The sequence below is a fragment of the Stegostoma tigrinum genome, chromosome 9, assembly GCF_030684315.1.
Source record: "Stegostoma tigrinum isolate sSteTig4 chromosome 9, sSteTig4.hap1, whole genome shotgun sequence".
NCBI classification, from domain to species: Eukaryota; Metazoa; Chordata; class Chondrichthyes; order Orectolobiformes; family Stegostomatidae; genus Stegostoma; species Stegostoma tigrinum.
This window is the reverse complement of record NC_081362.1, coordinates 56,839,946-56,866,035: the sequence shown is the minus strand read 5'-3', so window position 1 is coordinate 56,866,035 and position 26,090 is coordinate 56,839,946. Positions and strand designations below refer to the sequence as shown.

The following is a 26,090-nucleotide window of genomic DNA, read 5'->3' as shown; positions in this document are numbered from 1 at the left end:
CATGGTTGTTTCAAGCTTCCATTCAATTCCTATATTCTTGTTTCAGTACAAAATAATTTGAGTGACTGCCTCCAGGGGATTTCCTTCATTGTACAGTTTTTAGTCTCACTCCGAGCTGTAGAGGCTGTTCCAATGATTTTTCTGCCCATGACAATGCCAGGATGAATCTCCTGAGACCCTTCGATGGCTGCAGGATGATCTCTTCGATGAGGGACTGTGTCTCCTTCCCACAACCAGTTGTGGTAGCTCGCAAAGCCACACAAAACCTCTGTCTGTCAGTGATATACATTGGTTTGTAGGGATGACTGTAAATTGAGCTCAAAAATGGCTTTCTCTACTCTATTCGTCATGACATTGTGAACTACTTTAACATACACAATCCTTGAGCCCAGCTTTCTATCAAACTAGAAATAAATGGACAGTTAACATCACAACTGCCCCCAAACAAAATTTGATAGCCTTTCAGGGATTTTGGGAGCTCCTGGAATGGATAATTGGGGAATTTCTAGACCTAGTGGACCCAACTTGCAACCTGTTTCCCTTGACAGATTTGAAAATCCAGGGATCATAGATTCAAGCTAAGTGACAGAAGGATTAGAGGGGATGTGAGGAAAAGCCTTTTTATCCAGAAGGCGGTGGGTGTCTGGAATTCGCTGCCTGAGATGATGATGGAGGCAGAGATCCTAAACTCTTTTCTGAAGTACCCAGATCTGTACCTTAAATCCTGTAAGCTGCAGGGCTATAGGCTGTGTGCAGAAAGACAGGATGAGAAAGGGTACCTGAATGTCTTTTAACAGCCTGGACAAGACGGGCTGAGTGGCGTCCTTCTGTTTTCTACCATTTCTATGGATAAAAATGGCATATTTTTACCAGTTGTTGGTGCGGCGAGGCCAGATGCAGGTTAGGATCTCATCTACTACTTTGGGAAGCAGATCAATGGCAGCTGGGTTCCAGGGCAGGCCATTTTAAATGTGTACTTTGGTTCCGTAAGAGTTGGTCCCAACTGAATGGCAAAATTTAATGTTCTCCAAGTCTCACCTTTCACTCTCCCACACTCACTCTCTCCATATAACTTGCATGCGAACGTATTATCGTAAGCCATCTTCCTTAGATCCTCATACCCTCTATGCCAAACCATGACATTCATATCCATTCAATATCTACTCCGAACAGAATCAATAAACCTTATGGGAGCAATGGCATATGTGCAACTACTTTTAAAAAATTGATTCATAATTTTGTTTTAAAGAAACTACTGTTGCTAAAATCTTGTAGAAAAGATAATTAACCATGCTTTTAAAATACCAATAACGGAAACTGTAAGCATTTGATCCCCCTTTATTTCATGACAATAAACATTGAACCATCAACAAAAGAGAACACCAATATAAGTGTTTATTAAGACATCATATGCTCTCAATCAAATAGGTTCTTTCTTACTCCCTTGCTGTGCCTAAAGAGAGAGATCCTCATGTGGGAATCTCGGTTTTCAACCAAGCCTCTTTATTCCCGAGGGTAGTGGGAATTCCAAGATCCAATCCCACTTGCCATTTTTTAATTGCTCTTCAGTGCTCAAAATGCTATGAAGGTCTGTCCTTTGGGGTGTGCTTACGAAGACAATGTTAGATATCTTCCAAGTTTAGCAAGCATAAGCTGGAAACAACTTGCATCACCTTCTCAGGGAAACAAACTAAGCTTTCCTTTTATCTCCAACAACTTTAAAAAAACACCAGGCTTACTGTCAGGCAGACTACAGAACAGGTCACATGACTTGATTTATTCTAAATGTGGAGCTATTTTAAGTCCTAAAACAATGATCTTAATAAACCTCAAGTATAATGTTAGCCTTTGTGTTCATGAATCAGTTTTATTATTGCAGGATTAGTATTTCAAAAATAGTTGAAAACAAATTACTCTAAATATAGTTAGAAGCTATTTTGTATCGTGAGAATCTATGGTCTGGCAAATTGTCTTTGTCTTTGTTCTGAACATTTTGAGCAAAAATCTCATTTTAAAGGTAAACTTATAAACAAATTCACAGTAAAAGAATAACTTTTAATGAATGTGTTTCTTAGTCAATATAAGATTTGTCACTGATGTTTTCTTCTGAGTTTTAAACAAAAATGTTTTGCTGATTTTGTTTTGCAACTACAAACAGTTTGTATTTTAGGCAACTTCCTTTCTTTGCGGTTTAAAAGACAAATACTAACTCCTGACCCAGACAGTGATGAGATTGAGGACTTGCTACCACAGGGAATGGTCAAAATAAATAAAATTAAGTGCAATTAAAGGAAAGCGAGATAAGTACATGGGGAAAAGGGAATGCTGATAAAGTTGGCTGAGAAATTATGGAGGAGGATTCAATGGGGCAAAAATGCTGGCATGGACTGATTCGGCCACATGGCCAAATTCTCTGCTATAAATGTGATGTAAACCTTCATAATTCCTGTACTGACTCAAATGACCATGTAGGTCCCACCTTCTCAATCCCACCCGCTCACCTGAAACACAATCACCCTCCAGTTAAAGCATCACCAGTCATCTGTCTCTAATGAGAGCATCTGTATGGTCCACTATGGTGTCTTCACCGTTTTTCACATATTCCTTTGATATATTTCTGTCACAAACTGTGAATGATGATAATAGATATTGATGTTATTAGTGAGTGAGATATTAGAGTGAGTGAGCGGATAAAAATCTATGGACATAAGTGCAATGTTGGCATTTGAATTGCCTATGAAACTTACTTCCCTTTCATTGAGAAATATTTTAACTGCATAACATGTACTGAAGCTATTAAATTATTTATTGTAAATGGATAAAGGAAAATTAATTTTCAGTGCTGTGGAAAACCAGGAGGGATCTGGACTGATTGAATGGCTCTTCCATGTATCTGATCCAGACATAGTCGGCAGAATGGGATCTTTGCTGTAGATTGCAGTTTTGTAATTTTATCCTTGCAGTGGCCAACTACTTTCAGTTGCTTTATCGATGGGTCTCTGATTAAGGTCGGAACTGGAGACATGCGTATCGCCAATCATATCGCCTTTGATTCTGTCGAAGTGTTTTTGCAGCTGCACTTCGACAATGCACAGCTTTGTGCTAATATTTGGCAATGGATATTCACACGAGAGTGGCCAACTCCAACAAGAATGAATCTGACCAGTTGCCCTAGACATTCAACAATGTTACCATGACTGAATATCCTGCTATCATCCTAGAGTCACTGTTGATCAGAGACTTAACTGAACCAACCGCATAGATGAGAGATAATGGGAACTGCAGATGCTGGAGAATCCAAGATAACAAAGTGTGGGGTTGGATGAAGGCCAAGCAGCGTCTTAGGAGCACAAAAGCTGACGTTTCGGGCCTAGACCCTTCATCAGAAAAGGGGGATAGAGAGAGGATTCTGAAATAAAAGGGAGGGGGACTGAAGATGGATAGACGAGAAGATAGGTGGAGAGGAGAGTTTGGGTGGGGAGGTAGGGAGGGGATAGGTAAGTCCGGGGAGGACTGACAGGTAAAGAGGGCAGAATGAGGTTAGTAGGTAGGAAGTGGAGGTGCGGCTTGAGGTGGGAGGAGAGTAAGAACAGGTTAGGCAGGCGGGGACAAGCTGGGCTGGTTTTGGGATGTAGTGGGGGGAGGGGAGATTTTGAAGCTGGTGAAATCCACATTGATACCATTGGGCTGTAGGGATCCCAAGCAGAATATGAATTGCTGTTCCTGCAACCTATGGGTGGCATCATTATGGCACTGCAGAAGGCCCAGGATGGACATGTCGTCTAAGGAATGGGAGGGGGAGTTGAAATGGTTCGCGACTGGGAGGTGCAGTTGTTTCTTGCGAACCGAGCGTAGGTGTTCTGCAAAGCGGTCCCCAAGTCTCCGCTTGGTTTCCCCAATGTAGAGGAGGCCACAACGGGTACAGCGGATGCAGTATACCACATTGGCAGATGTGCAGGTGAGCATCTGCTTGATGTGGAAAGTCATCTTGGGGCCTGGGATGGGGGTGAGGGTGGTGGTGTGGGGGCAGGTGTAGCACTTCCTGTGGTTGCAGGGGAAAGTGCCGGGTGTGGTCGGTTTGGAAGGAAGCGTGGAGGGGAAAAGGGAGTCCCGGAGAGAGTGGATTCTCCGGAAGGCAACAAGGGTGGGGATGGAAAAATGCCCTGGGTGGTGGGGTCGGATTGTAGATGGCGGAAGTGTCGAAGGATGATGAGTTGTACCCAGAGGTTGGTGGGGTGTTTGTGAGGACTAGGGGGATTCTCATTTGGCGGTTATTGCGAGGGCGGGGTGTGAGGGATGTGTTGCGGGAAATGTGGGAGACACAGTTGAGAGCGTTCTCGACCACTGTGGGGTGGATGTTGCGGACCTTGAAGAACGAGGAAATCTGGGATGTGTGGGAGTGGAATACCTCATCCTGGGAGCAGATGCGGCGGAGTCAAAGGAGTTGGGAATAGGGGTTGGAATTTTTGCAGGAAGGTGGCTGGGAGGAGGTGTATTCTAGGTAGCTGTGGGAGTCGGTGGGCTTGAAATGGACATGGGTTTGTAGGTGGTTGCCTGAGATGGAGACAAAGGTCCAGGAAGGTGAGGGATGTGTTGGAGATGGCCCAGGTGAACTTGAGGTTGGTGTGGAAGGTGTTGGTGAAATGGATGAACCGTTCGAGCTCCTCTTGGGAGCATGAAGCGGCGCCGATACAGTCATCAGTGTAACGGAGGAAGAGGTGAGGTTTAGGGCCAGTGTAGGTGCGAAAGAGGGACTGTTCCACATAACCTACAAAGAGGCAGGCATAGCTTGGGCCCATGCGGGTACCCATGGCCACCCCCTTTGTCTGTAGGAAATGGGAGGAATCGAAAGAGAATTTGTTGAGGGTGAGGACGAGTTCGGCTAGGCGGATGAGGGTGTCGGTGGAGGGGGACTGGTCGGGTCTGTGGGACAAGAAGAAGCGGACGGCCTTGAGGCCATCTGCATGAGGAATGCAGGTGTATCGGGACTGGACGTCCATAGTGAAAATGAGGTGTTGGGGACCGGGGAATTGGAAGTTCTGGAGGAGGTGGAGGGTGTGGGTGGTGTCACAGACATAGGCAGGGAGCTCTTGGACCAAGGGGGAGAAAATGGAGTCCAGATAGGTGGAGATGAGTTCGGTGGGGCAGGAGCAGGCAGAGACAATATGCGGAGATGATGTGGCTACAAGTGCAGATCAGAGGCTGAGAATTCTGCAGTGTTTAACTCACTTCCATTGTCAAGAACACAGAACATAGAACAGTACAGCACAGAACAGGCCCTTCAGCCCACAATGTTGTGCCGACCATTGATCCTCGTGTATGCACTCTCAAATTTCTGTGACCATATGCATGTCCAGCAGTCTCTTAAATGACCCCAATGACCTTGCTTCCACAACTGCTGCTGGCAACGCATTCCATGCTCTCACAACTCTCTGTGTAAAGAACCCGCCTCTGACATCCCCTCTATACTTTCCTCCAACCAGCTTAAAACTATGACCCTTCGTGCTAGCCATTTCTGCCCTGGGAAATAGTCTCTGGCTATCAACTCTATCTATGCCTCTCATTATCTTGTATACCTCAATTAGGTCCCCTCTCCTCCTCCTTTTCTCCAATGAAAAGAGACCGAGCTCAGTCAACCTCTCTTCATAAGATAAGCCCTCCAGTCCAGGCAGCATCCTGGTAAACCTCCTCTGAACCCTCTCCAAAGCATCCACATCTTTCGTATAATAGGGCGCCCAGAACTGGACGCAGTATTCCAAGTGCGGTCTAACCAAAGTTTTATAGAGCTGCAACAAGATCTCACGACTCTTAAACTCAATCCCCCTGTTAATGAAAGCCAAAACACCGTACGCTTTCTTAATAACCCTGTCCACTTGGGTGGCCATTTTAAGGGATCTATGTATCTGCACACCGAGATCCCTCTGTTCCTCCACACTGCCAAGAATCCTATCCTTAATCCTGTACTCAGCTTTCAAATTCGACCTTCCAAAATGCATCACCTCGCATTTATCCAGGTTGAACTCCATCTGCCACCTCTCAGCCCATCTCTGCATCCTGTCAATGTCCCGCTGCAGCCTACAACAGCCCTCTATACTGTCAACGACACCTCCGACCTTTGTGTCGTCTGCAAACTTGCTGACCCACCCTTCAATCCCCTCATCCAAGTCATTAATAAAAATTACAAACAGTAGAGGCCCAAGGACAGAGCCCTGTGGAACACCACTCACCACTGACTTCCAGGCAGAATATTTTCCTTCTACTACCACTCGCTGTCTTCTGTTGGCCAGCCAATTCTGTATCCAGGCAGCTAAGTTCCCCTGTATCCCATTCCTCCTGACCTTCTGAATGAGCCTATCATGGGGAACCTTATCAAATGCCTTACTAAAGTCCATATACACCACATCCACAGCTCGACCCTCATCAACTTTTCTAGTCACATCCTCAAAAAACTCGATAAGGTCTGCGAGGCATGACCTACCCCTCACAAAGCCGTGTTGACTGTATTTGATCAAGCCATGCTCTTCCAGATGGTCATAAATCCTATCCCTCAGAATCCTTTCTAACACCTTGCAGACGACAGATGTGAGATTTACTGGTCTGTAATTGCCGGGGATTTCCCTATTTCCTTTCTTGAAGAGAGGAATTACATTTGCCTCTCTCCAGTCCTCAGGTACGACTCCAGTGGAGAGCTAGGATGCAAAGATCTTCGCAAGTGGTGAAGCAATTGCATTTCTCGCTTCCCAAAGCAGCTGAGGACAAATCTGGTCCGGGCCTGGCGACTTGTCAATCTTAATGAGTGTGAAATATTCTCCATTTGCCTAAATGAGCACATCACCAATTATGCTCCAGGAGCTTGACACCATCCACGAAAAATAACCCCATTTGGTACCATCCACCACCATAAAAATTCACTCCTTTCATCATTATCTTGTAGATTGTATCTGCTACAGTAGCTTGTCAAGATTTTACCAAAGCCATAAAACCCACAACTATTAATTAGAAAGGACAAGGAAAACATAAAAACATTGCTCCCTGAAAGCTCCCCTGCAAGTCGCACACCATACTGATTTGGAATTGCATTGCTTTTTTCTATGACTAAATCAAAATCCTTACTTCTTTTGCAAGTTGTACTATGGGAGTGAATACAGCTCACTCATCACATGCAATGAAGCTAAGCTAGAAGATGCTTCACTACCAACTTCTCAAAAACAGTTAGCAATAGCAAATAACTGCTGGCTTCGTGAAGCCTGCACTTCTTGAGACCATAATACAAATATTTTCCATTGTTGATGGTCGCTCTATCAATCTGTGTCCACCAGTATTTTTGACACATACATTGTGAATGAAAGTATTTGTAGTGTTTACTGATTGGGAAAAAAATTAGACTGCAATCAGCTTTTCCTTTGGCACGTTTTTTAAAAATGAAACATTTGCAGCAATATTGTGCTTTTCCATTTCAAAAATTTTTTTTCTAGTTTATTCAGATGAAATTAATGGTGTTAAAAGCTACCATCTCTGCCACTTTTATATGCCTAGTGCTTTGGTTATAGCCATAGACTGCTTGAGCTTTTTGCCCTGTCAGACTGATCTGTAGTAAACTTTGACATTGCTATATGAACCTTTCTTTGCCATTCGTACTCAGTGTCTCTGGCGAGTTAATTTAGTTTGAGATGTCTCAAATGTACTGGGGTTGCTGAATCCACTTCTCAGTATAACTGTGGCAACTTAGTCTCTTGAAAAAGAAACATGTGACATGTGCTGAGAAACAGGTGCGTGAATAAGCCATATGACCCTTTGAACCTGTGGTACCTCATCTCCCATTTTCTCAAGCTGTTGCCAGATCCCTGGATTTCTTTAGTCTCTGACAGTCTTGAATGTATTGATCAACTAAGCATCTTTCATTTTTTGGGACAGTGTTGATTCACTGCCCATCCCAGTTCTAAATGGAAGATTGTTAATCTGAGTTTGTGGACTGTGATCCCCAGTTCTATATTCCACTGCCACTCCCCCAAATTCCCACTCCATCTCCCAGCCAGTTAAAATGTCCTTCCAGCAAAACCTAATAAGTATTTTATCATGTTTCAATGAAAGATACCTCATCCTCTCTGTGTGGACTCCGACTAATCCAGATCTAATTTATTCAGTTCTTTTTCTTCATCTCCTCATCCCAGGAATCAATCTGTTGAACCTTTTGATCTCCTTTTAAAGCTTCTATAAAACATTAAAAGCTAAAGCTTCTATATGCTTCCCTCCGTGAGGAGACTAAACCAACATACAGTGCTCCAGGTTAAGTCTCACCAGAACCTTACATAATTCACTCTGCAAGCCCTTTGTAATAAGTGCCTTCCTTTAAATGCTTGTTGTACTTGCCTGTTGACTTTATGATTTTTGTACAAGGACATTCGGGTTCCCTGTTATTAGTAACATTTTTCAACCTTTCACAATTCCTTATTGTCCCGTTCAATTTTTCCCATGAAGAAATTCTGATGAGTGTTCAGTAGCCTGAAACATGAACTGTTTCTCTTTCTGTCCATAGATGCGGCCTCATCTGTTGAGTGTTTTCTTGCTTTATTTTCATTTTTTTATTTCAGATTTCCAGCATTTGTAGGATTTTGCTATGAGATAATTTTACAATTCCCCCAAGTATTTTTTTCCATCTACCTTGTTCTTGACTAATTCTTTGTCAATGTTTGCTCATCTCACTTTGCATTGTCAATCACCTTTCATATGATGGCTGGAGATTGTAAATCGCTGAGACCCATGCAATGCTGTTTGCATTACCCCTTGATTATAACTTGCCAACTGGAAAATTATTTGTTGATTTCTATTTGCTTGCTGTTAACCAATCTTCAGGCAATGTTAATATATTGTCTCTATCCCATGAGTGTTAATTTTGTGTCATTACCTGTGGCATCCTTTAGAGGACTGGAAAATGTGAAAATCCAAATAACGCCAGTGATTCCTTCTTTACTCTCCTCCTAGTTATGATCTCAAAACAATTCCAACAGACTTGTAAATCAATTGCGACTCTGGTTTGCCATATCATAATTTTCTAAGTTCCTTGCCACTCCCCAAATAATTAACCCTAGCATTTTCTCTACTATTATTTGCAAATTCCTTGGTTGGTAGTTTTGCAGTTTCTCTCTCTCCTTTCTTAGGACTAAATGTTTTCTCCTTTTGAGGTGGGTATCATGAGTCAGGAGCTTGTACCGCCTGCCTGACTATGCTAACCATGCTACATTTGTGGTGGTGTATACTGTTTGGGCTGCTGCCTCCCAAAGCAAGCCTGAGTTGGCAGATGATGTGATGATATCAGCCAGTTATGTACGTGACTATGAGGCACTTAGGCTTCATGCCCCTCTTTACTCCCACCCCCACTATCCAAGATCCAGGTTAGACAAATCATAAGTTCAAAATAACATTTCGGATGCTCATAAAAATGCCAAAGCAAACAGCCAACCAAACCCAGGTGGGGGCAATGGCCTAGTGGTGTTATCACTGGACTGTTAATCCAGACACCCAGGTAATGATATAGGGATAATGGGAACTGCAGATGCTGGAGAATCCAAGATAATAAAGTGTGAAGCTGGATGAACACAGCAGGCCAAGCAGTATCTCAGGAGCACAAAAGCTGACGTTTCGGGCCTAGACCCTTCATCAGAGAGGGGGATGGGGTGAGGGTTCTGGAATAAATAGGGAGAGAGGGGGAGGCGGACCGAAGATGGAGAGAAAAGAAGATAGGTGGAGAGGAGAGTATCGGTGGGGAGGTGGGGAGGGGATAGGTCAGTCCAGGGAAGACGGACAGGTCAAGGAGGTGGGATGAGATTAGTAGGTAGGAGATGGAGGTGCGGCTTGGGGTGGGAGGAAGGGATGGGTGAGAGGAGGAACAGGTTAGGGAGGCAGAGACAGGCTGGACTGGTTTTGGGATGCAGTGGGGGGAGGGGAAGAGCTGGGCTGGTTGTGTGGTGCAGTGGGGGGAGGGGACGAACTGGGCTGGTTTTGGGATACGGTGGGGGAAGGGGAGATTTTGAAGCTGGTGAAGTCCACATTGATACCAATGGGCTGCAGTGTTCCCAAGCGGAATATGAGTTGCTGTTCCTGCAACCTTCGGGTGGCATCATTGTGGCACTGCAGGAGGCCCATGATGGACATGTCATCTAAAGAATGGGAGGGGGAGTGGAAATAGTTTGCGACTGGGAGGTTTCCACTCCCCCTCCCATTCTTTAGATGACATGTCCATCATGGGCCTCCTGCAGTGCCACAATGATGCCACCCGAAGGTTGCAGGAACAGCAACTCATTTTCCGCTTGGGAACCCTGCAGCCCAATGGTATCAATGTGAACTTCACCAGCTTCAAAATCTCCCCTTCCCCCACCGCATCCCAAAACCAGCCCAGTTCGTCCCCTCCCCCCACTGCACCACACAACCAGCCCAGCTCTTCCCCTCCACCCACTGCATCCCAAAACCAGTCCAGCCTGTCTCTGCCTCCCTAACCTGTTCCTCCTCTCACCCATCCCTTCCTCCCACCCCAAGCCGCACCTCCATCTCCTACCTACTAACCTCATCCCACCTCCTTGACCTGTCCGTCTTCCCTGGACTGACCTATCCCCTCCCCACCTCCCCACCTATACTCTCTTCTCCACCTATCTTCTTTTCTCTCCATCTTCGGTCCGCCTCCCCCTCTCTCCCTATTTATTCCAGAACCCTCACCCCATTCCCCTCTCTGATGAAGGGTCTAGGCCCGAAACGTCAGCTTTTGTGCTCCTGAGATGCTGCTTGGCCTGCTGTGTTCATCCAGCTTCACACTATTATCTTAACGATATAGGGATGCAGGTTAGAATCCTGCCATGGCATAATTCAGAACTTAAATTCAAATATTTGACTTAATTTTAGATTTTCATTGAAAAATAAGAAAAAAGAGTCTAATGATGACCATGAATCAATTGTAGGTTGTGGGGGGAAAACCCATCTGTGTCACTAATGTCCTTTTGTGGAAGGAAACTGCCATCCTTACCTGGCCTGGCCTACACGTGATTGCAGACCCACAGCAATGTGGTTGACTTTTAACTGTCCTCTGGGCAATTAGGGATGGGCAGTAAATACTGGCATAGCCAGTGATGCTGTAATCCTTTGAATGATTTTTTTTAAATTAGGCAAAAATCTCTAATCCTATTAGGAATACATAAATCTGTCAATTAAACTGCCATAGAAGCTCCACTTGGAATAAAAATTTCATTCTTCTCAAATACCCATAGTCAAAATAAACAAAGAGCCACTCAAACCTCTCAGAGAAACATAATCCTCCTGGGAGTTCATATAACTGGGAATCTAAAAACAAACAGCACGTTTGTCAAGTCTATAAATAGCCCTGCTGAGTTGAATTCTGTTGTGTTATTTGGAGTTAAGCCAAGCATTCATTATTCAACCTGCAGAGGAGCTGTGCAACAAAAGTTGTAGAACTTAATACATTTAAAACTTGTGAAGTAGTGCAATGAATAACTGGGTTCTTTTACTCAAAGGCATAGCAGATGACTTGTGTTTCAGTCAATGTAAAGAGCACAATGCCCAGTTGGCAAATTAAAATCTGAATCACAATGCTGTCGAATACAAGAAAGTCCCTTAACTCTTCTAGAAAGTACTCTAATGTATTTGAATACTTGCACTGTGGTGGTCAGTTTACTGGTCACTTGCATTTTACAAACAAAGTCCTGTTATCAACAATAGTAGAAACTGCAGATGCTGGAGAATCTGAAATAACAAGGTGTAGAGCTGGATGAACACAGCTTGGGTCTACGCCCGAAACGTCAGCCGTCCTGCTCCTGTGATGCTGCTTGTCATGCTGTGATCATCCAGCCCCACACCTTGTTATTCCTGTTATCAACTACTGCTTCAAAAATCAGCACATATAATCCTATTCACAAGACATAGCTCACACAAGCTTCATAAAATCATCCACCTCTCTGTAAATACCAAACACATTGAAATACTAAATAGTGGTCAACAGGAAAATGGCAGTCCTGACACTGACTTGCACATATGCAGAACACGACTTGCCACATTTCCACCATACATGAAAATGGCAGCCAACATCAATGATATCATAATTTTGTATTTCACATTTACCCCCCCTTCAATTTAAGTATGTTATTAAACTGGAGAGTGTGCAGAAAAGATTTACAAGGATGTAACTGGGAATGGAGGGTTTGAGTTACAAGGGGAGGCTGGATAGACTGTGGCTTTTTACGCTGGGACATGGGAGGTGACCTTTATGGATGTTTCTAAAATCATGAGGGGCATAAGTAAGGTGAATAGCGAAGGTTTTTCTTCCAGAGTAGGGGAGTTCAAAACTACAAGACATAATTTTAAGGTGAGAGGAGAAAGATTTAAGATACCTGAGGGGCAATATTTTCACACAGAGCGTGGTTTGTATATGGAATGAACTGCCAGAGGAAGTGATGGCGCAGTTACAACATTCAAAAGACATTTGGCCAGGTACATGAATAGGAGCGGTTTAGAGGGTTATGGGCCAAACATAGACAAAAGGGGACTAATTTAGTTTGAGGAAACCTGGTCAGCATGGATGAGTTGGACTGAAGGGTCTGTCTCTGTGCTGAATAACACTATGGCCCTATCCGTGACAGATTCTAGAGAATTTGGAAATTCAAAACCAAAAGACCCTCTGTCTGTGGCTAAACATTTTAAATTAACACAATGATGGCAATTGTCCACTTGTTATGTTATTTTTTACAGGACTATTTCTTCACTCATAAATGATTAAAAGCTGCCCATCTCTTGTGCCTGAATGATGATACAATGCTGAAGTTGAAATAAACCAAAATCTCCATGCCATTAATTTCTTGTACACCAGAAAAGCTATCAAACGCTGCAGCTGATTTATCACCAGCTTCATATCCCTGGTCCTCCCTTTTGATACTTGTTTCTGTCAAGGAAATATGCAAGAACTTGATCAGAAATAATGAGACAAAGCAACACTCTATGCCTGCAGGCTACCCTACACCTGTAGGGTGCTATCTTTTGTTTCTGATTTCCAAGCCAAGTCAGCTCTGCTCATTTGAAGCGTTTTTTTCGTCTGAAGATCAAACACACTTGATTCCTTTCAGGCCTTCTTTATAAAGAAAAATCTTTCTGACTTTGCAGGTGCACTTGATCTAAACAAACCACGTTTCAGATTAGCTCATTAGTTAATTTTCTCCACAACTATCAGCAAACCAGCAAACCTGCTTTAAGGGCTTCTTGTATTATGTCAGTATTGAAGATGAGTTTCAAAGGTATTTACAAATCTCAATTGTGAGTGTATCATTGATGTCAAAAATGTGGAGAGTATCTCACTGTTTCAGTTCAATACCATATTTATCAAACAAGTTATCTGACCTCACGATTCATGAACTACAGTTATGCAAAGGTTATGAAGGTTCGGGTGGGAGTTCATTTTATTTCATAATTAATGGGGCACAGCTGTGGCCTTTTTGCCCTGGTTAAAGGCAATAAAATGTCTAGCACTACTGAACCTACATTTTTTTGAAAACAAAAAAAAGGCAATTTTTTTCAAGGACTACTTTGCACTGAAGCAGTATGGTGTCTGATGCACAAAGCAGCCAGGTGGAGAAAAAAAGCACTTGTTGGAAAACTGTTCAGTGGAAAGTAATTTAGTCTAATTATTCTGCTCACCGCTGCAAAGCTTTTCTTTTAAATTAAGAATAAAAGGATGATTTGTGACATCAGTTCTTCTTTCACTTCCAAATCCACTTTCACACATCTGTCACCAGCCTTTTGTAGGGAAACAATTTAATTTGTAATTTTGATGGGAGTATTTCATCAATAATGCATTTTTATTTAAATTTCTCTCCTCCATGATTTCCCAACCTCCAGAAGGCATTGCTTTTAATTAAAGTACAGAGCTGAGGCATGGCAATCGTAAGGTTCTAATCTGGATATCAGCACAATAGTCTCAAAAATAACCAGGCAGCATTAAAAAAAAGACTTCATATAAATTAACTGCTTACTACTCAGAAGAAATACTTACATTTGTCTGAGTTTTCCTACCTAGATAGGGGCACCGTATTTTGAAAGTGATTCACTCTGAAATATTTTGCAACCTGTATAGAACATGACAGAGCTTTGAATATTGTTAAAAACACCTATTCAGTTCAGCATAACAGCCAACAGGACAAAAGACAAATCTAACCTAGCCACTTACCGTCCCACCAGTCTCCTCTCAATCATTAGTAAAAGGATAGAAGGTGTCATCAACAGTGATATCAAACAGCTCAACAAAAACTTGCTCAGTGACACCCTGTTTGGCTTCTGCCGCAGCCACTCAGCTCCTGACCTCATTACAGCCTTGGTTCGTACATGGACCAAAGAATTGAATTCCAGAGGTGAGGTGAGAATGGCATCCCATGTTATTAAGGCCGCATTCAACTGAGTGTGGCATCAAGGGCCCCTAGCAAAACTGGAGTCAGTGGGTATGGGGGTCAAAGCTCTGCTGGTTGGAATCGTACCTGGCACGTAGGAAGATGATTATGGCTGTTAGAGCTCAGTCACTTCAGCTCCATGGCATCTCTGCAGGAGTTCCTCACAGTAGTGACCTTGGCATGAACATCTTCAGCTGCTCCATTGATAACTTTCCCTCCATCATAAGGTCAGACGCGGGGATGTTTGCCACTGATCACACAATGTTCAACACAACTCACAACTCCTCAATTGCTGAAGCAGTCTGCATTCAAATGCAACAATATCTGGACAATATCCAGGCTTGGGCTGACAAGTGCCAAGTAACATTCATGCCACACAAATGCCAAGCAATGACGATCCCTTCAATGAGACACAATCTAACCACTGCACCTTAATGTTCATGGTGTTACCATCACTGAATCCCCCACTATCAACATCTTGGGGGTTACCATTAACCAGAATCTCAACAGGACTCATCACATAAACACAGAAGCTGCAACAACAGGTCAGAGACTCCTGATACTGCTGTGAGTAGCTCACCCCTAACTCCCAAACCTATCCACCATCCAGAAGGCACAAGTCAGGAACGTGTGATGGAATGCTCTCTACTTGCTCGGATGGGTGCAGCTCCAACAACACTCGAGAATCTTGACACCATCCAGGACAAAGCAGCCGTTTTGATTCACACCACATCCATAAGTATCCACTCCCTCTTCCACTAATGCTCAGTGGCAGCAGTTTCTACTATCTTCAAGATGTGGCGCAGAAATTCACCAGCAGTCCTTAGATCGCAGCTTCAAAACACAAAACATTCCACCTGGAAGGACAAGGGCAGCAAATACATGGGAATACCACTGCCTGCATGTTTCCCTCCAAGCCACTCACCATTCTGACTTGGAAATGAGTTGTCATTCCTTCACTGTCACTGGGTCAAAATCCTGGAATTCCCTCCCGAAGGGGATTGTGGGTCTATCTACAGCACATGGACTGCAGCAATTCAGGCGGGCAGATCACCACCACTTTCTCAAGAGACGAGTAATAAAAGCTGGCCAATTAGTGATGCCCAGGTCCCATGAGTGAATTTTTAACATGCCACTGAAAGCATCAATCAGTTGACCTAGGTGATGAGAGCTCCCTCTGTACTCAAGTGGCAGGCTGATATACAGTGATGTTCAGTTAGGAAGGATTTAACATACCTAGAGATGAGTCACTGGGGACATAAACAGATACGTTTTGGTCCAAACTCGCCTATGCTGACCATTATGCCAAACTAAACTAGATCGAACAGAAGAGGCCTCACCAGTATCATACACAGCCTCCACATCTCAGCTCCTATACTACAAGGTTTGAGTAATGAAGGCAAGTGTGCTAAATGCCTTCTTAACCACCCTATATATAATTGATGCAAATTTCAAAGAATTATGTACCTGAACCCTTAATTTACAAAGGCCCTAATTTAAATTGTATAAGTCCTAACCTTGTTTGTTTTAGCAAAATGTAATCCTTCACATTTATCCAAATTAAACTCCAACTGACAGTCTTTCAGCCCATTCACCCAATTGATCAGGGTCTCTTTGTTATCTTAGATAATGTTCTTCCCTGTTCACAATACCACCGATTTTGGTGTCATCCATAAACTTGCTAACCATACCTTCTATATTCTCATCCAGATCATTTATATAAATGATAAACAAAAGTGGACCCAGCGTCGAACTCTGTGGAGCATGACTGGCAACAGTTCTCCAGTCAGAAAAGCAACCTTCCACCATCACTCTGTTTCCTGCTGTTAAGCCAATTTTGTATCCAATATCCAATACTTGATTGATTAATAATCACTGACAGGTTAAAAAAATTAGGATGATATTTTTAATTTTCTTTGTATATTTTTAATGTGTACTTTAATTGGTGAATTAGGCCATGAGACCATAAATTTGAATGTAGAATTGTTACTTGGCACCAGCAACAGGTTTAACATTAAGTCAGCAACCAAGATTAATACTGAGTATATGTTTAATTGCTTTTTTAAATAGAAGGCATACTTGTACTTGAGGGGATCTGTGGAATTTTTAAGTGTGGAAACGGAGGATCTTTATGGGAGAAAAATTGATAATCACAGCCAGGAGAGATTTATCCAAACAGTCAATCATCATGTGTGTCTGAGTAGAATTTTTTGCAGAATCCTGCTAATTTCTTACTGTAATTCAGAAGGTTAGCAGAAGCGCTGGACCAGCAACGAGAGATTGGGAGAAATCCCAGAAATTCTATTCATTTGTGGAACTGAGGACATCTTTCTGAAACCTAGTTATAGTTTTTCCTGAATTTGCAGCAGCGCACAGAACAACAACTTATATTTATATAGTACCATAACATAATAAGAATCCCAAAATAAGAATCAGGGATAGGAACACCCAGTGATTTTGTTATTCCTCTCCAGCCAAGAGAAACAAATGGTTTTATTGTGAAGAATTTGTTTTACAACATATTACCTTATTTGACATAAGCATGGCTCTCTTGACTTGTAACTAATAAGGCCCCAAACCAATCATAAAACCTCTTGATTTCTGTTCTTGGATAGCAACTTTATAAGGCTGCAAATGATTTATAGCATGAATAACTGTGATTAGCTGCCAAATTTGTACATTGCTTTGGTGATCTGTTTGCAGGACTGGGCTCAAGATGAACGGGTTCTGGAAGAAATGACGTGCAAAGTAGCACTGCAACACCAGGCTTACAGGTAAGCTGGGTTTCCAGTACAGTCAGACTCTTAACTGAAATCAGCAACACCTAATTATGTTTTACAAGAACTTAGCTTCTTCCAGCTGTTCCTTTGATCCATTGCTTCATTTTTGAACATATAGTCTTCTACAAATTGTTGCCAAGATGGAGTGTGACATTGGATTACACATCTCTGTAAACTCACTGCTAGCTGTTCATTAATATTGCTACAGACAGGACCGCTGATTCGACTTCATGTTTCAACAAGGTCAAATATAATGTTACTACTGTCAGTATTATTTTAAAAAATATTATCAGTCAGCATTGATGACAATGACAGTGTAATTCTGCATGGTCTCTTAGAGTGGTAGATTTCAGGATATAATCTTAAGTAGAATCTCAAACATAGTTGATATTTCTGGTGTTAATGATATCAGCAGAATATGCTAACCATGTAAAACTGTATTCTGTTTGTACCTCGCATCATACATCAGATTATCTCTCAAGCTGGTTATAGGTGTGTTTCTGATGCCCCAGCTGGTTCACCCAATTTTTAAAGCTTATGCAGAACAAATCTACTGAGTAGCTAGTGTTAGAACCCTATCAAGCATCGGCCAACTGTACCCTGTATGAGTGGGGCAGCAACGCGATTCTGTCATTTATTTTTCTCATACAGAGCTCAGTTTATAGGTAGCGCTCCCACTGTTCTTATCTCAGCATTTCCGTGTACACAATCCAAATTCTAGCACAGGCTCTCCATATGATTTGAACACCTTCTGCCATCTACCCTCAGAATTTTCCAGGTTGGAGGTTTAGATCATGACACCATCTATAATTTTGTAAATTGTGCTGTGCTTAAGGGTAGTGAAGTATGGAGTACTCTGGCAGCTTGGGTGTAATCTGCTGAAATGCTTAGTACTGGATATGCTACTTGTTTTTCAACCCCATACGCTGAATTATATGCTGAGCACAGGCCCCTGCACCACAGAATGTGTTATAAAGCAAGTCTGCCTTCACTTAACTGATTCATTGCCCATAGTGCTCAGGGATGTGTAGTTTAGGTGTCTTAGCCATGGGAAATGCAGGGTTACAGAGAAAGGGTAGAGGGATGGGTCTGGGTAGGATACTCTTTGGAGGGTCAGTGTGGACTTGTTGGGCCAAATGGCCTGTTTCCCCACTGTAGGGATTCCATGAAATGAACTTCTTTAAAACACTCAAAAACCTTTTGTTGAATTACTTACTTAGGATCCACCTACTAGACAGTGTTGGAACATGCAGCATTCGTACAAAACGTACTGAACACGGACTGCAAACAGCAGATACACATTCTGTCCATGACAGTAATACTGAGGAAATGCTGCATTGTTAGAAGTTAGAAGTAAATTATAAGTTAAATGGAGCCCTAGCCTTCTTGTTCCTGTGACTCAGTTGGTCATATAAAAGCTCCATGGCACTATTTAAGAAGCCTAGGCCTGAAACTTACAGGGTTTTTTTTGCTAAGTCTGAGATGCATTTTCCTTTCCACCATGAGGCTTGGTAAGTTCTCTCACTGTATCTTACCAAACTCCACTCATGACCAACATCTGCCCCATCTTATCACATGTAATTTTCAGAACAATTTGCCACTCAGCTGATATTGTGGATTTCACGAGCTTACCTTGTTCAAACACCATCTATAAAAGCCCATTGTGCACCCAGAAGAGCACTGTCTGTCTGTCTGGAGCTGATGTGACTAACTGGGAAATTGGCATCCCATTTATCAGGCAGGGTCCTGGAGGTTATGGATGGGTTGGTGCACAGGCAAGTATGTTGCACCAGGACTAACAGTGGAGGACACGAGATCTGACCATACCAGCCTGGTCCAAGGTTGCTACACAGGTTCAAACAGTCTCAGCCATCTTGACTAATTCCCAGGACTGTAGGAAAAAGGTTAATGTCCTTCTCCACTCCACCAGCACACGTGACACTATTTTCTTTCTGCTAACTTACATTCACTTTATTTGTATTGTCATAGCCACCTCTCACCAAGTCTCTTGCTCTTCCACTGTCACAATTGCTTGCATTCTCACTGTCATCTATCCCAATTCCATGACCACTAATCATGCATGCCTTCTGCACTGCTTACTCACGTGACTGGGACACCTCACCACATGCATAAATAACAATTGCTGTGCCCGTCACTTTTGTTTTCCATAATATATACCTCTCTCTCATTCCATGAGGAGAACAGACCAAATAGGGCAGAAAGATTCAAGATGAGTTGAGTGACCTCTGTCATTTGGCTTCTCACCCCTAATGAGTGAAAGACCCTGGTACTGACCAAATCATTGCAGAACCTGAGCTGGTGTTGGAGGCAGCCCTTACTTAGTGTGCCAGGACTCCAAGTGAAGGCCTGCTGACAACTGTGACAAGCTTCCTGGCTTTGTATCTGTGTGAAAAGGCATGAAAAGCACTAAAAGACAAAACAATATACGGTAGGGATGCGTAAACATAAAAAACAGGGTCAAAGTGAGCAAGTGCTTGGTTAGCGAGCAAGGAGTCCAGAGATGTAATGTGGTCCAGTTCGTAAGTTGTGTGTTTCCTCCTGAGCACACAGTGTCCTAGCTGCAGCATTAGTTGCTTGCTGAGATTGCAGTGCAGCACCAAAGTGCAGAAGTATACTGTAAGTGGATCCAAGATATGCGATGAAGGTTCACAGAGGTTAGCATGTATCGGATGCTAATATCTGTGAACATAGGGTGCAAGTGATTGGTACCCATGGAACATGCCCGGAGGCGTTGGTCCCTGGTGGAGGTCATTTGAAGCAGACGGCAAGCTAGATTTGCTGGGTGCTCTCCTCTAATTTTCTTGTTGAATTATCCTGATGACTAGCTTGTCTGGCAAGCTTGCTAAACCGGGAGGCTGGATATTGCTGAGGTGAGTTCGGCTGTTAACAAGACAGATAACAAGCAATAATGAGTGGTAGTTAGCATTTCGCTGCTGCACAGTGAGAATCTCACCAAGCCACTTATGAAAAGCCTAAATGATGTAGGAAGATGACCTCGGTGTCAAGGTGGGCCTCACTTGTCACCTGATTGTGCTCTGCATCATGCTATAGCCCAAATCACTCAGACCCCTTATAGAATTTTGCCCTTACAGTTTTCTGAAACTTTAGATTAGATTCCCTACAGTGTGGAAACAGGCCCTTTGGCCCAACAAGTCCACACCGCCCCTTGAAGCATACCACCCAGACCCATCCCCCTATAACCCACACATCCCTGACCACTATGGGCAATTTAGCATGGCTGATCCACCTAGCCTGCACATCTTTGGACTGTGGGAGGAAACCGGAGCACCCGGAGGAAACCCACACAGACACTGGGAGAATGTGCAAACTCCACACAGACAGTCGCCCGAGGCTGGAATCGAACCCGGGTCCCTGGCACTGTGAGGCTGCAGTGCTAACTACTGAGCCACCGTGCTGTCCCCGCATTCAAAACCACCGAAGATAAAGGTCATCTGTCACACTTGCTGTTTATGGGACTTTGCTGTGTCACATTGCCCCACACAACCATAGTAACCACAATCCAAAGATAATGCATTGGATTTGAAGCAATACCAAAAGACATAATGACATGCTAAATAAAAGCAAGTTTGCTATTTCTGTATCTAGATCTATACCCAAATATGAATTATGTGCTGTATTAAACAGGCTTGTGAAAGATTAGTTTTTATAACTTGAGTTAATTTTTGTTTTTATTGCTTTTGTCTTTTCTTTTCCCCCCCATACCATTTCATGTCTTAGAGGGACTGCAGACTGACAGCTTGCTTACAATCCCTTTTTTCATGTTGTCTCAGAATTAAATTAAGGAAATGATACCCGGTGTGGTTTGCCACATGCTTGGCATATTTGATCTTCTCTAAGCTGAATCTGATAGGGTTCAAATGCATTATTTGCTGTTGTGTGAATTCTGTTATTGACAAATGCAGGCAGAGCGGTATTTGGACAGGGAAAATGTTACCTTCTAAGGAACATGGGTGTATTGATTTAATTTTTTCTTTCTTCCCAGTGGGATGCTAGCTGCAGAGGCTGAGTTGCTATACATAAAGGAAGTGGAACAACTGGAAGGCTTTGGTCAAGAAAGCTTCCCTGCTAAGGTATATTCAGAAATTGTCAAATTGATTTTGATCAATAGCTTCTAAGATATTTTATATTTTCACCACTGTAGTTTTAGTTTGTTTCTGCACATGCTTAACTTCTTTCTAAGTTGGATTGGTGTAATCGAACACAAGTTGTAAAGGAAAAATAGAACTTAAATTTACATTAGCAAGGATTTTGTTTTTTACAAAGATGATGTAGATATATTATGATGTGATATATTATGAACTTCAATGTTGCAAAGGGGTGTTATGAACCTAGATCAGACTTGAAAATGCTATGGTCTGATTAAGGAACAGTAACTTTACCTAGTTCCTGGGTTCTTACTAGGAGAGTAAGGGAATAAAGCCAAAGATTCCACAGTTTGGGATAAGAACCAACTTTATATTTATTGTACAATGAATGAACAATCTACAGTATATACTTGCATACTCTAGCAACTGAAGTTAGCATTATGTAAATAATGGTAATGGACAAACTGGTCAAACATCATTCAGAATAGATCAACTGGCAAATCTAGTTCAGAAATTTCTCACAGATTTCTCGACAACTCCCCAGATGTTAGTGTCACTGCAGATCCAAAAATCACATTAAAACTTTGCAAAGTTCTCCAATTCTTCATTTTCAAAGACCTAGCTTCAGAGCTCTCTCAATAGCAGTTCTGTTATGGACTGTCTCAAAAACTGCTCCCAACTTGGTTATTCGTACTCCTTTTGGCACTGTCCCTGCTGCAATTCATGAAACTGTGCCTACAGTTTATACTCACAGGCACAATTCCAGCTTGTTGACAGATAGCTAACTTTACCATGCTGGTAATGATCCTGGGATTCTCTGACCTCCAATCTTGTTGAGTTACACTGAAGCTACTTCCAAGCCCCAATGGCTCCCAGTAGTACTCAGAGTCCCAACTGCTTGAAGCCTACTCTGGCAGCACACTCTTTGGTCTGGAACCCTTTATTTGTGCAGTCAATCGCCTAATTCACAACCCTCTTGGCTTCCAATTTGTAACTGCCTTGGAAGTCGCAGCCTGTTTTCTGTTCCCTTCTCAGTCCTGTGGTCTCCTGGCTGTACAAACTGACAGGCCATGCTGAGACAATGCTGGCTGAACCCCTAAAATGTTTAAATGGAAATTTAGGCAAAGCATGGTGTCTCACTCTGTGCAGGCCTATGCAGGATTTCTGGGGTCTACTAGAAAATGGGGTCTTCATCAGATCGTGAAACCAGTGAGTTTGTTTTGTAATGGGACATAATTTTCAAATGTAAACTATCTCCCTTATGAAACATTGTGATTGAATGTAGCATTTCTGAGGATGTAGGAATTACAGCAATCCATCATTTGCTTAGACTCAACCAACAACCAACCTACTTACAGCTCATTCTTTGAGGAGACTGACAGAAACAAATGTCAAATAATCAAACTTTTGCCAGTTCAGTTTTTTTTATATCAATCACGGCTGACAAATCACAAGCAAGTACTCAAAAGACATTGTCCAAGAATGCCTATTGAAGGATTTATCTTGTGGCACTTCACATTTGAAAACATTTGATTGGTTCTTTTTCATCTACTAGCGTGTATCTTTTTAATAAGTGCTTTTTAGAAAGTGAAAATAAACCCTACAATTTCAAAACCTACTCTTTTTTATTAGATTGGTTGTGAAGACATACAATAATCTAGGTTAGACCAGATCCCTATTATTAGAATTCGAATGCAGTTTACAGCATGATTTTCTATCATAATTTCCTTTGAACAATGGAACCTTCATTCCTGAAATTAATGGCATATCTGAGACAATGAGGGCATAGAACTATGCTAATCCTTATGCTGTCATTCCTGCCTCAGTTAAGTTCCATTATGATCAAAGTATAAACAACAGACATCCAGATCAGCTAGGCACTAGTCTGTGATAGTGCTGTTCTCTTCAGACTGGGTGTAGTGGGTTTCCTTGTGGAAATTCTGTATGGCATCTACTGCTTAGAAGAGAAGGGTGCCAGAGCAATTGAAAGAAGCCTGGCTGTTAACACTGTGCTAGAGATGCATTCTGTATGCAGGACGATATAAGCAGAGGTCTTCTTTACCCGCTTCCTTAAAGGAACCTTTTAATTTGACTAGCAAATCTATCCATTGCCTTTAGTTTTGTTCACATTCCCTCTTCTTACCAGTAAAATGCCGTCATCCACCTTTATTACAACCTCCTTTATTAGCCATGTGTCATACAGCTCTCAAGCAACGTTCAGAGCTTAAAAAGAACAATGTCTAAATGCTTTAATACAGACAAAATTATTTTCCAATCACTTTGGAGATCATTTTCCTCGTTCAATATAATCTTATGCTCCTAGCTGGTAGCTGAGTGGCAGGGATGCATGTAGCTATTGTCAACTGGACTGAGAGCTTCCAAATCTCAGAAAAAATGAGTAACATCCCCATCCTCCAGCTCTGCACCTTGTTATCTTAAAACCTTAGCATCTGATTTCCTTGTAATGTGTGATCTTTTCAGTCCACCTTAAAGAAGATTTGAAATGTACATGTGAGAGCACATGCCAAAGGCAAAACTATCCAGTCCCGTTTGTAATTTTGGAATACTAGGTTGCAAAATCATATTGTTTTTGGCTCATCTGGACGCACTCTGAAATTTTAGACACTTTGGTTCCTTAGCAACATTATACCCATGAAAGAATCTAAAGCAGCCCTAAATTGCTAGTGTATATATGATGATATTCAAAGTCTCAGAGATAGTAGGAACTGCCAGTGCTGGAGTCTGAGATAACAAGGTGTGGAGCTGGATGAACACAGCAGGCCACGCAGCATCAGAGGAGCAGGAAAGCTGATGATTCGGGTCTGGACACTTCTTCAGAAATGAGGGAGGGAAAGGGGGCTCTGAAATAAATAGAGAGTGGGGAGGCAATGATAGAAGGTGGATAGAGGAGCAGATAGGTGGGTGAGAAAATGGACATGCCAAGGAGGTGGGGATGAAGCCAGTAAAAGTGAGTGTAGGTAGGGAGTTGGGAAGGGGGTTGGTCAGTGAGGAGGTGGGAGGGAAGACAGACTGGTCAAGGAGGCGGGGATGAGGCTAGTAGGTAGGATGTGGGGTTGGCGGTTAATGTTAATGTTAATGTTAACATTCTTCTGACTATACCTTATGGCTGTTTATAAAGTCAAGAATCCTATATGTCTGAACATTGGGGTGGCATGGTGGCTCAGTGGTTAGCACTGCTGCCTCACAGCGCCAGGGGCCTGGGTTTGATTCCATCTGCGGGTGACTGTCTGTGTGGAGTTTGCACATTAGAACATAGAACATAGAACAGTACAGCACAGAACAGGCCCTTCAGCCCACAATGTTGTGCTGCCCATTGATCCTCATGTATGCACCCTCAAATTTCTGTGACCATATACATGTCCAGCAGTCTCTTAAATGACCCCAATGACCTTGCTTCCACAACTGCTGCTGGCAACGCATTCCATGCTCTCACAACTCTCTGCGTAAAGAACCTAACATTCTCTTCGTGTCTCCTTGAGTTTCCTCCAGTTGCTCCGGTTTCCTCCCACAGTCCAAAGATATGCAGACTAGGGGGCTCCTCTATCAACCTCTATCACCGCACCCCTGACCTCTATTTATTTCAGAGCCCCCTTCCCCTCCCCCATTTCTGAAGAAGGGCCCAGACCCAAAACATCAGCTTTCCTGCTCCTCTGATGCTGCGTGGCCTGCTGTCTTCATCAAGCTCCATACCTTGTTATCTCTGAAGTAGCTTGGTAGTACTTGTTTGTGCATGGGGTGTTATGTACGTTTCTCCTTGTTAATATGTATTTGTTCCCCTTTAACAGGATAACCTTGGAAATGACACTGTCATTGGCATTTCTTTCATGGGGATATTTGTAAAGCACAGGAATGGCCGGCCAACAATAACTTACAGGTAAACAATAAGCTGTATTAGATCAAATGCAATTGTTTATCTGAACTAAATTTCTAAGATTTAAAACTACATGAAATAGCCTCCAGTTTTCTTTTCCTCGGATACATCCTTGTGGCAATTTTTGATATTCATGCTCAATGCTGCTCCTTAATCTCCTTTATCATGAGTTCCTCTGAGATCTAAAATATGTGCAAGAATTGCTTAAATTGAGCCTTATTTTGTGTATAATTTCCACATGTCCAAACAATTTATTTTACATTAATTGATAGGTTTCAGATTTTCCTTGCCCTAGAATGGACTCCACCATCTCATGTCAATTAATCACCCAGTAAGTTCATCTGAGGAGTCTGTGTGGATTCTCACCCAAAGTATTTAGCAGTAACCGGGGTTAACAAATTCCATCTCAAAAGAATAAAATCAAAACGTGATTGAAAGTGCAAAATGTCTTTGAATTTACAGATGGAATGAAATTGGAAATATTACGCACAACAGGTCTTCAATTAATGTGGAGCTAACAAATAAAGAAGAAACCGTTCCATTTCACACAGTAAGTATCTGGAGCTATAGTGATTTGCTTCACAAACTTCTTTGAGTTTATAGTAGTTTAACAGTTATTTTAAAATGGTTCTGTTACTCTCTTTGGTACTTTGGAGTTGACCGCTGGCATTTGTTTGGCAAGTTGTGTGTAAAATTCCTTCTTTGTGAATCTTTTGTGTTCATCATTCTTTAGTTTGTAGTAAATGCCTTCTAGATACTGATGCTCCAGTGTTTTCTCTCTCCCCACTTGTCCTAAATGCATCGATTGAATGCCTGTTGAATTATGGTTTCCAGATATTGAACTGCCTTTTGAAAT

General features: G+C 42.5%; 1 protein-coding gene across 5 annotated transcripts in view; it reads left to right on the top strand.

Annotated features, from left to right (window-relative positions):
- LOC125454778 (tyrosine-protein phosphatase non-receptor type 14-like) overlaps positions 1-26,090 on the top strand; it is a 278,893-nt gene that overhangs the window by 197,611 nt on the left and 55,192 nt on the right. For all 5 annotated transcript variants that reach the window (XM_059648575.1, XM_048535977.2, XM_059648573.1 and 2 more), the window contains 4 exons: positions 17,139-17,209; positions 21,240-21,327; positions 25,149-25,237; positions 25,697-25,784. In XM_059648575.1, the coding sequence (XP_059504558.1) occupies positions 17,139-17,209; positions 21,240-21,327; positions 25,149-25,237; positions 25,697-25,784 (336 nt within the window). The remainder of the gene's footprint in view (positions 1-17,138; positions 17,210-21,239; positions 21,328-25,148; positions 25,238-25,696; positions 25,785-26,090) is intronic.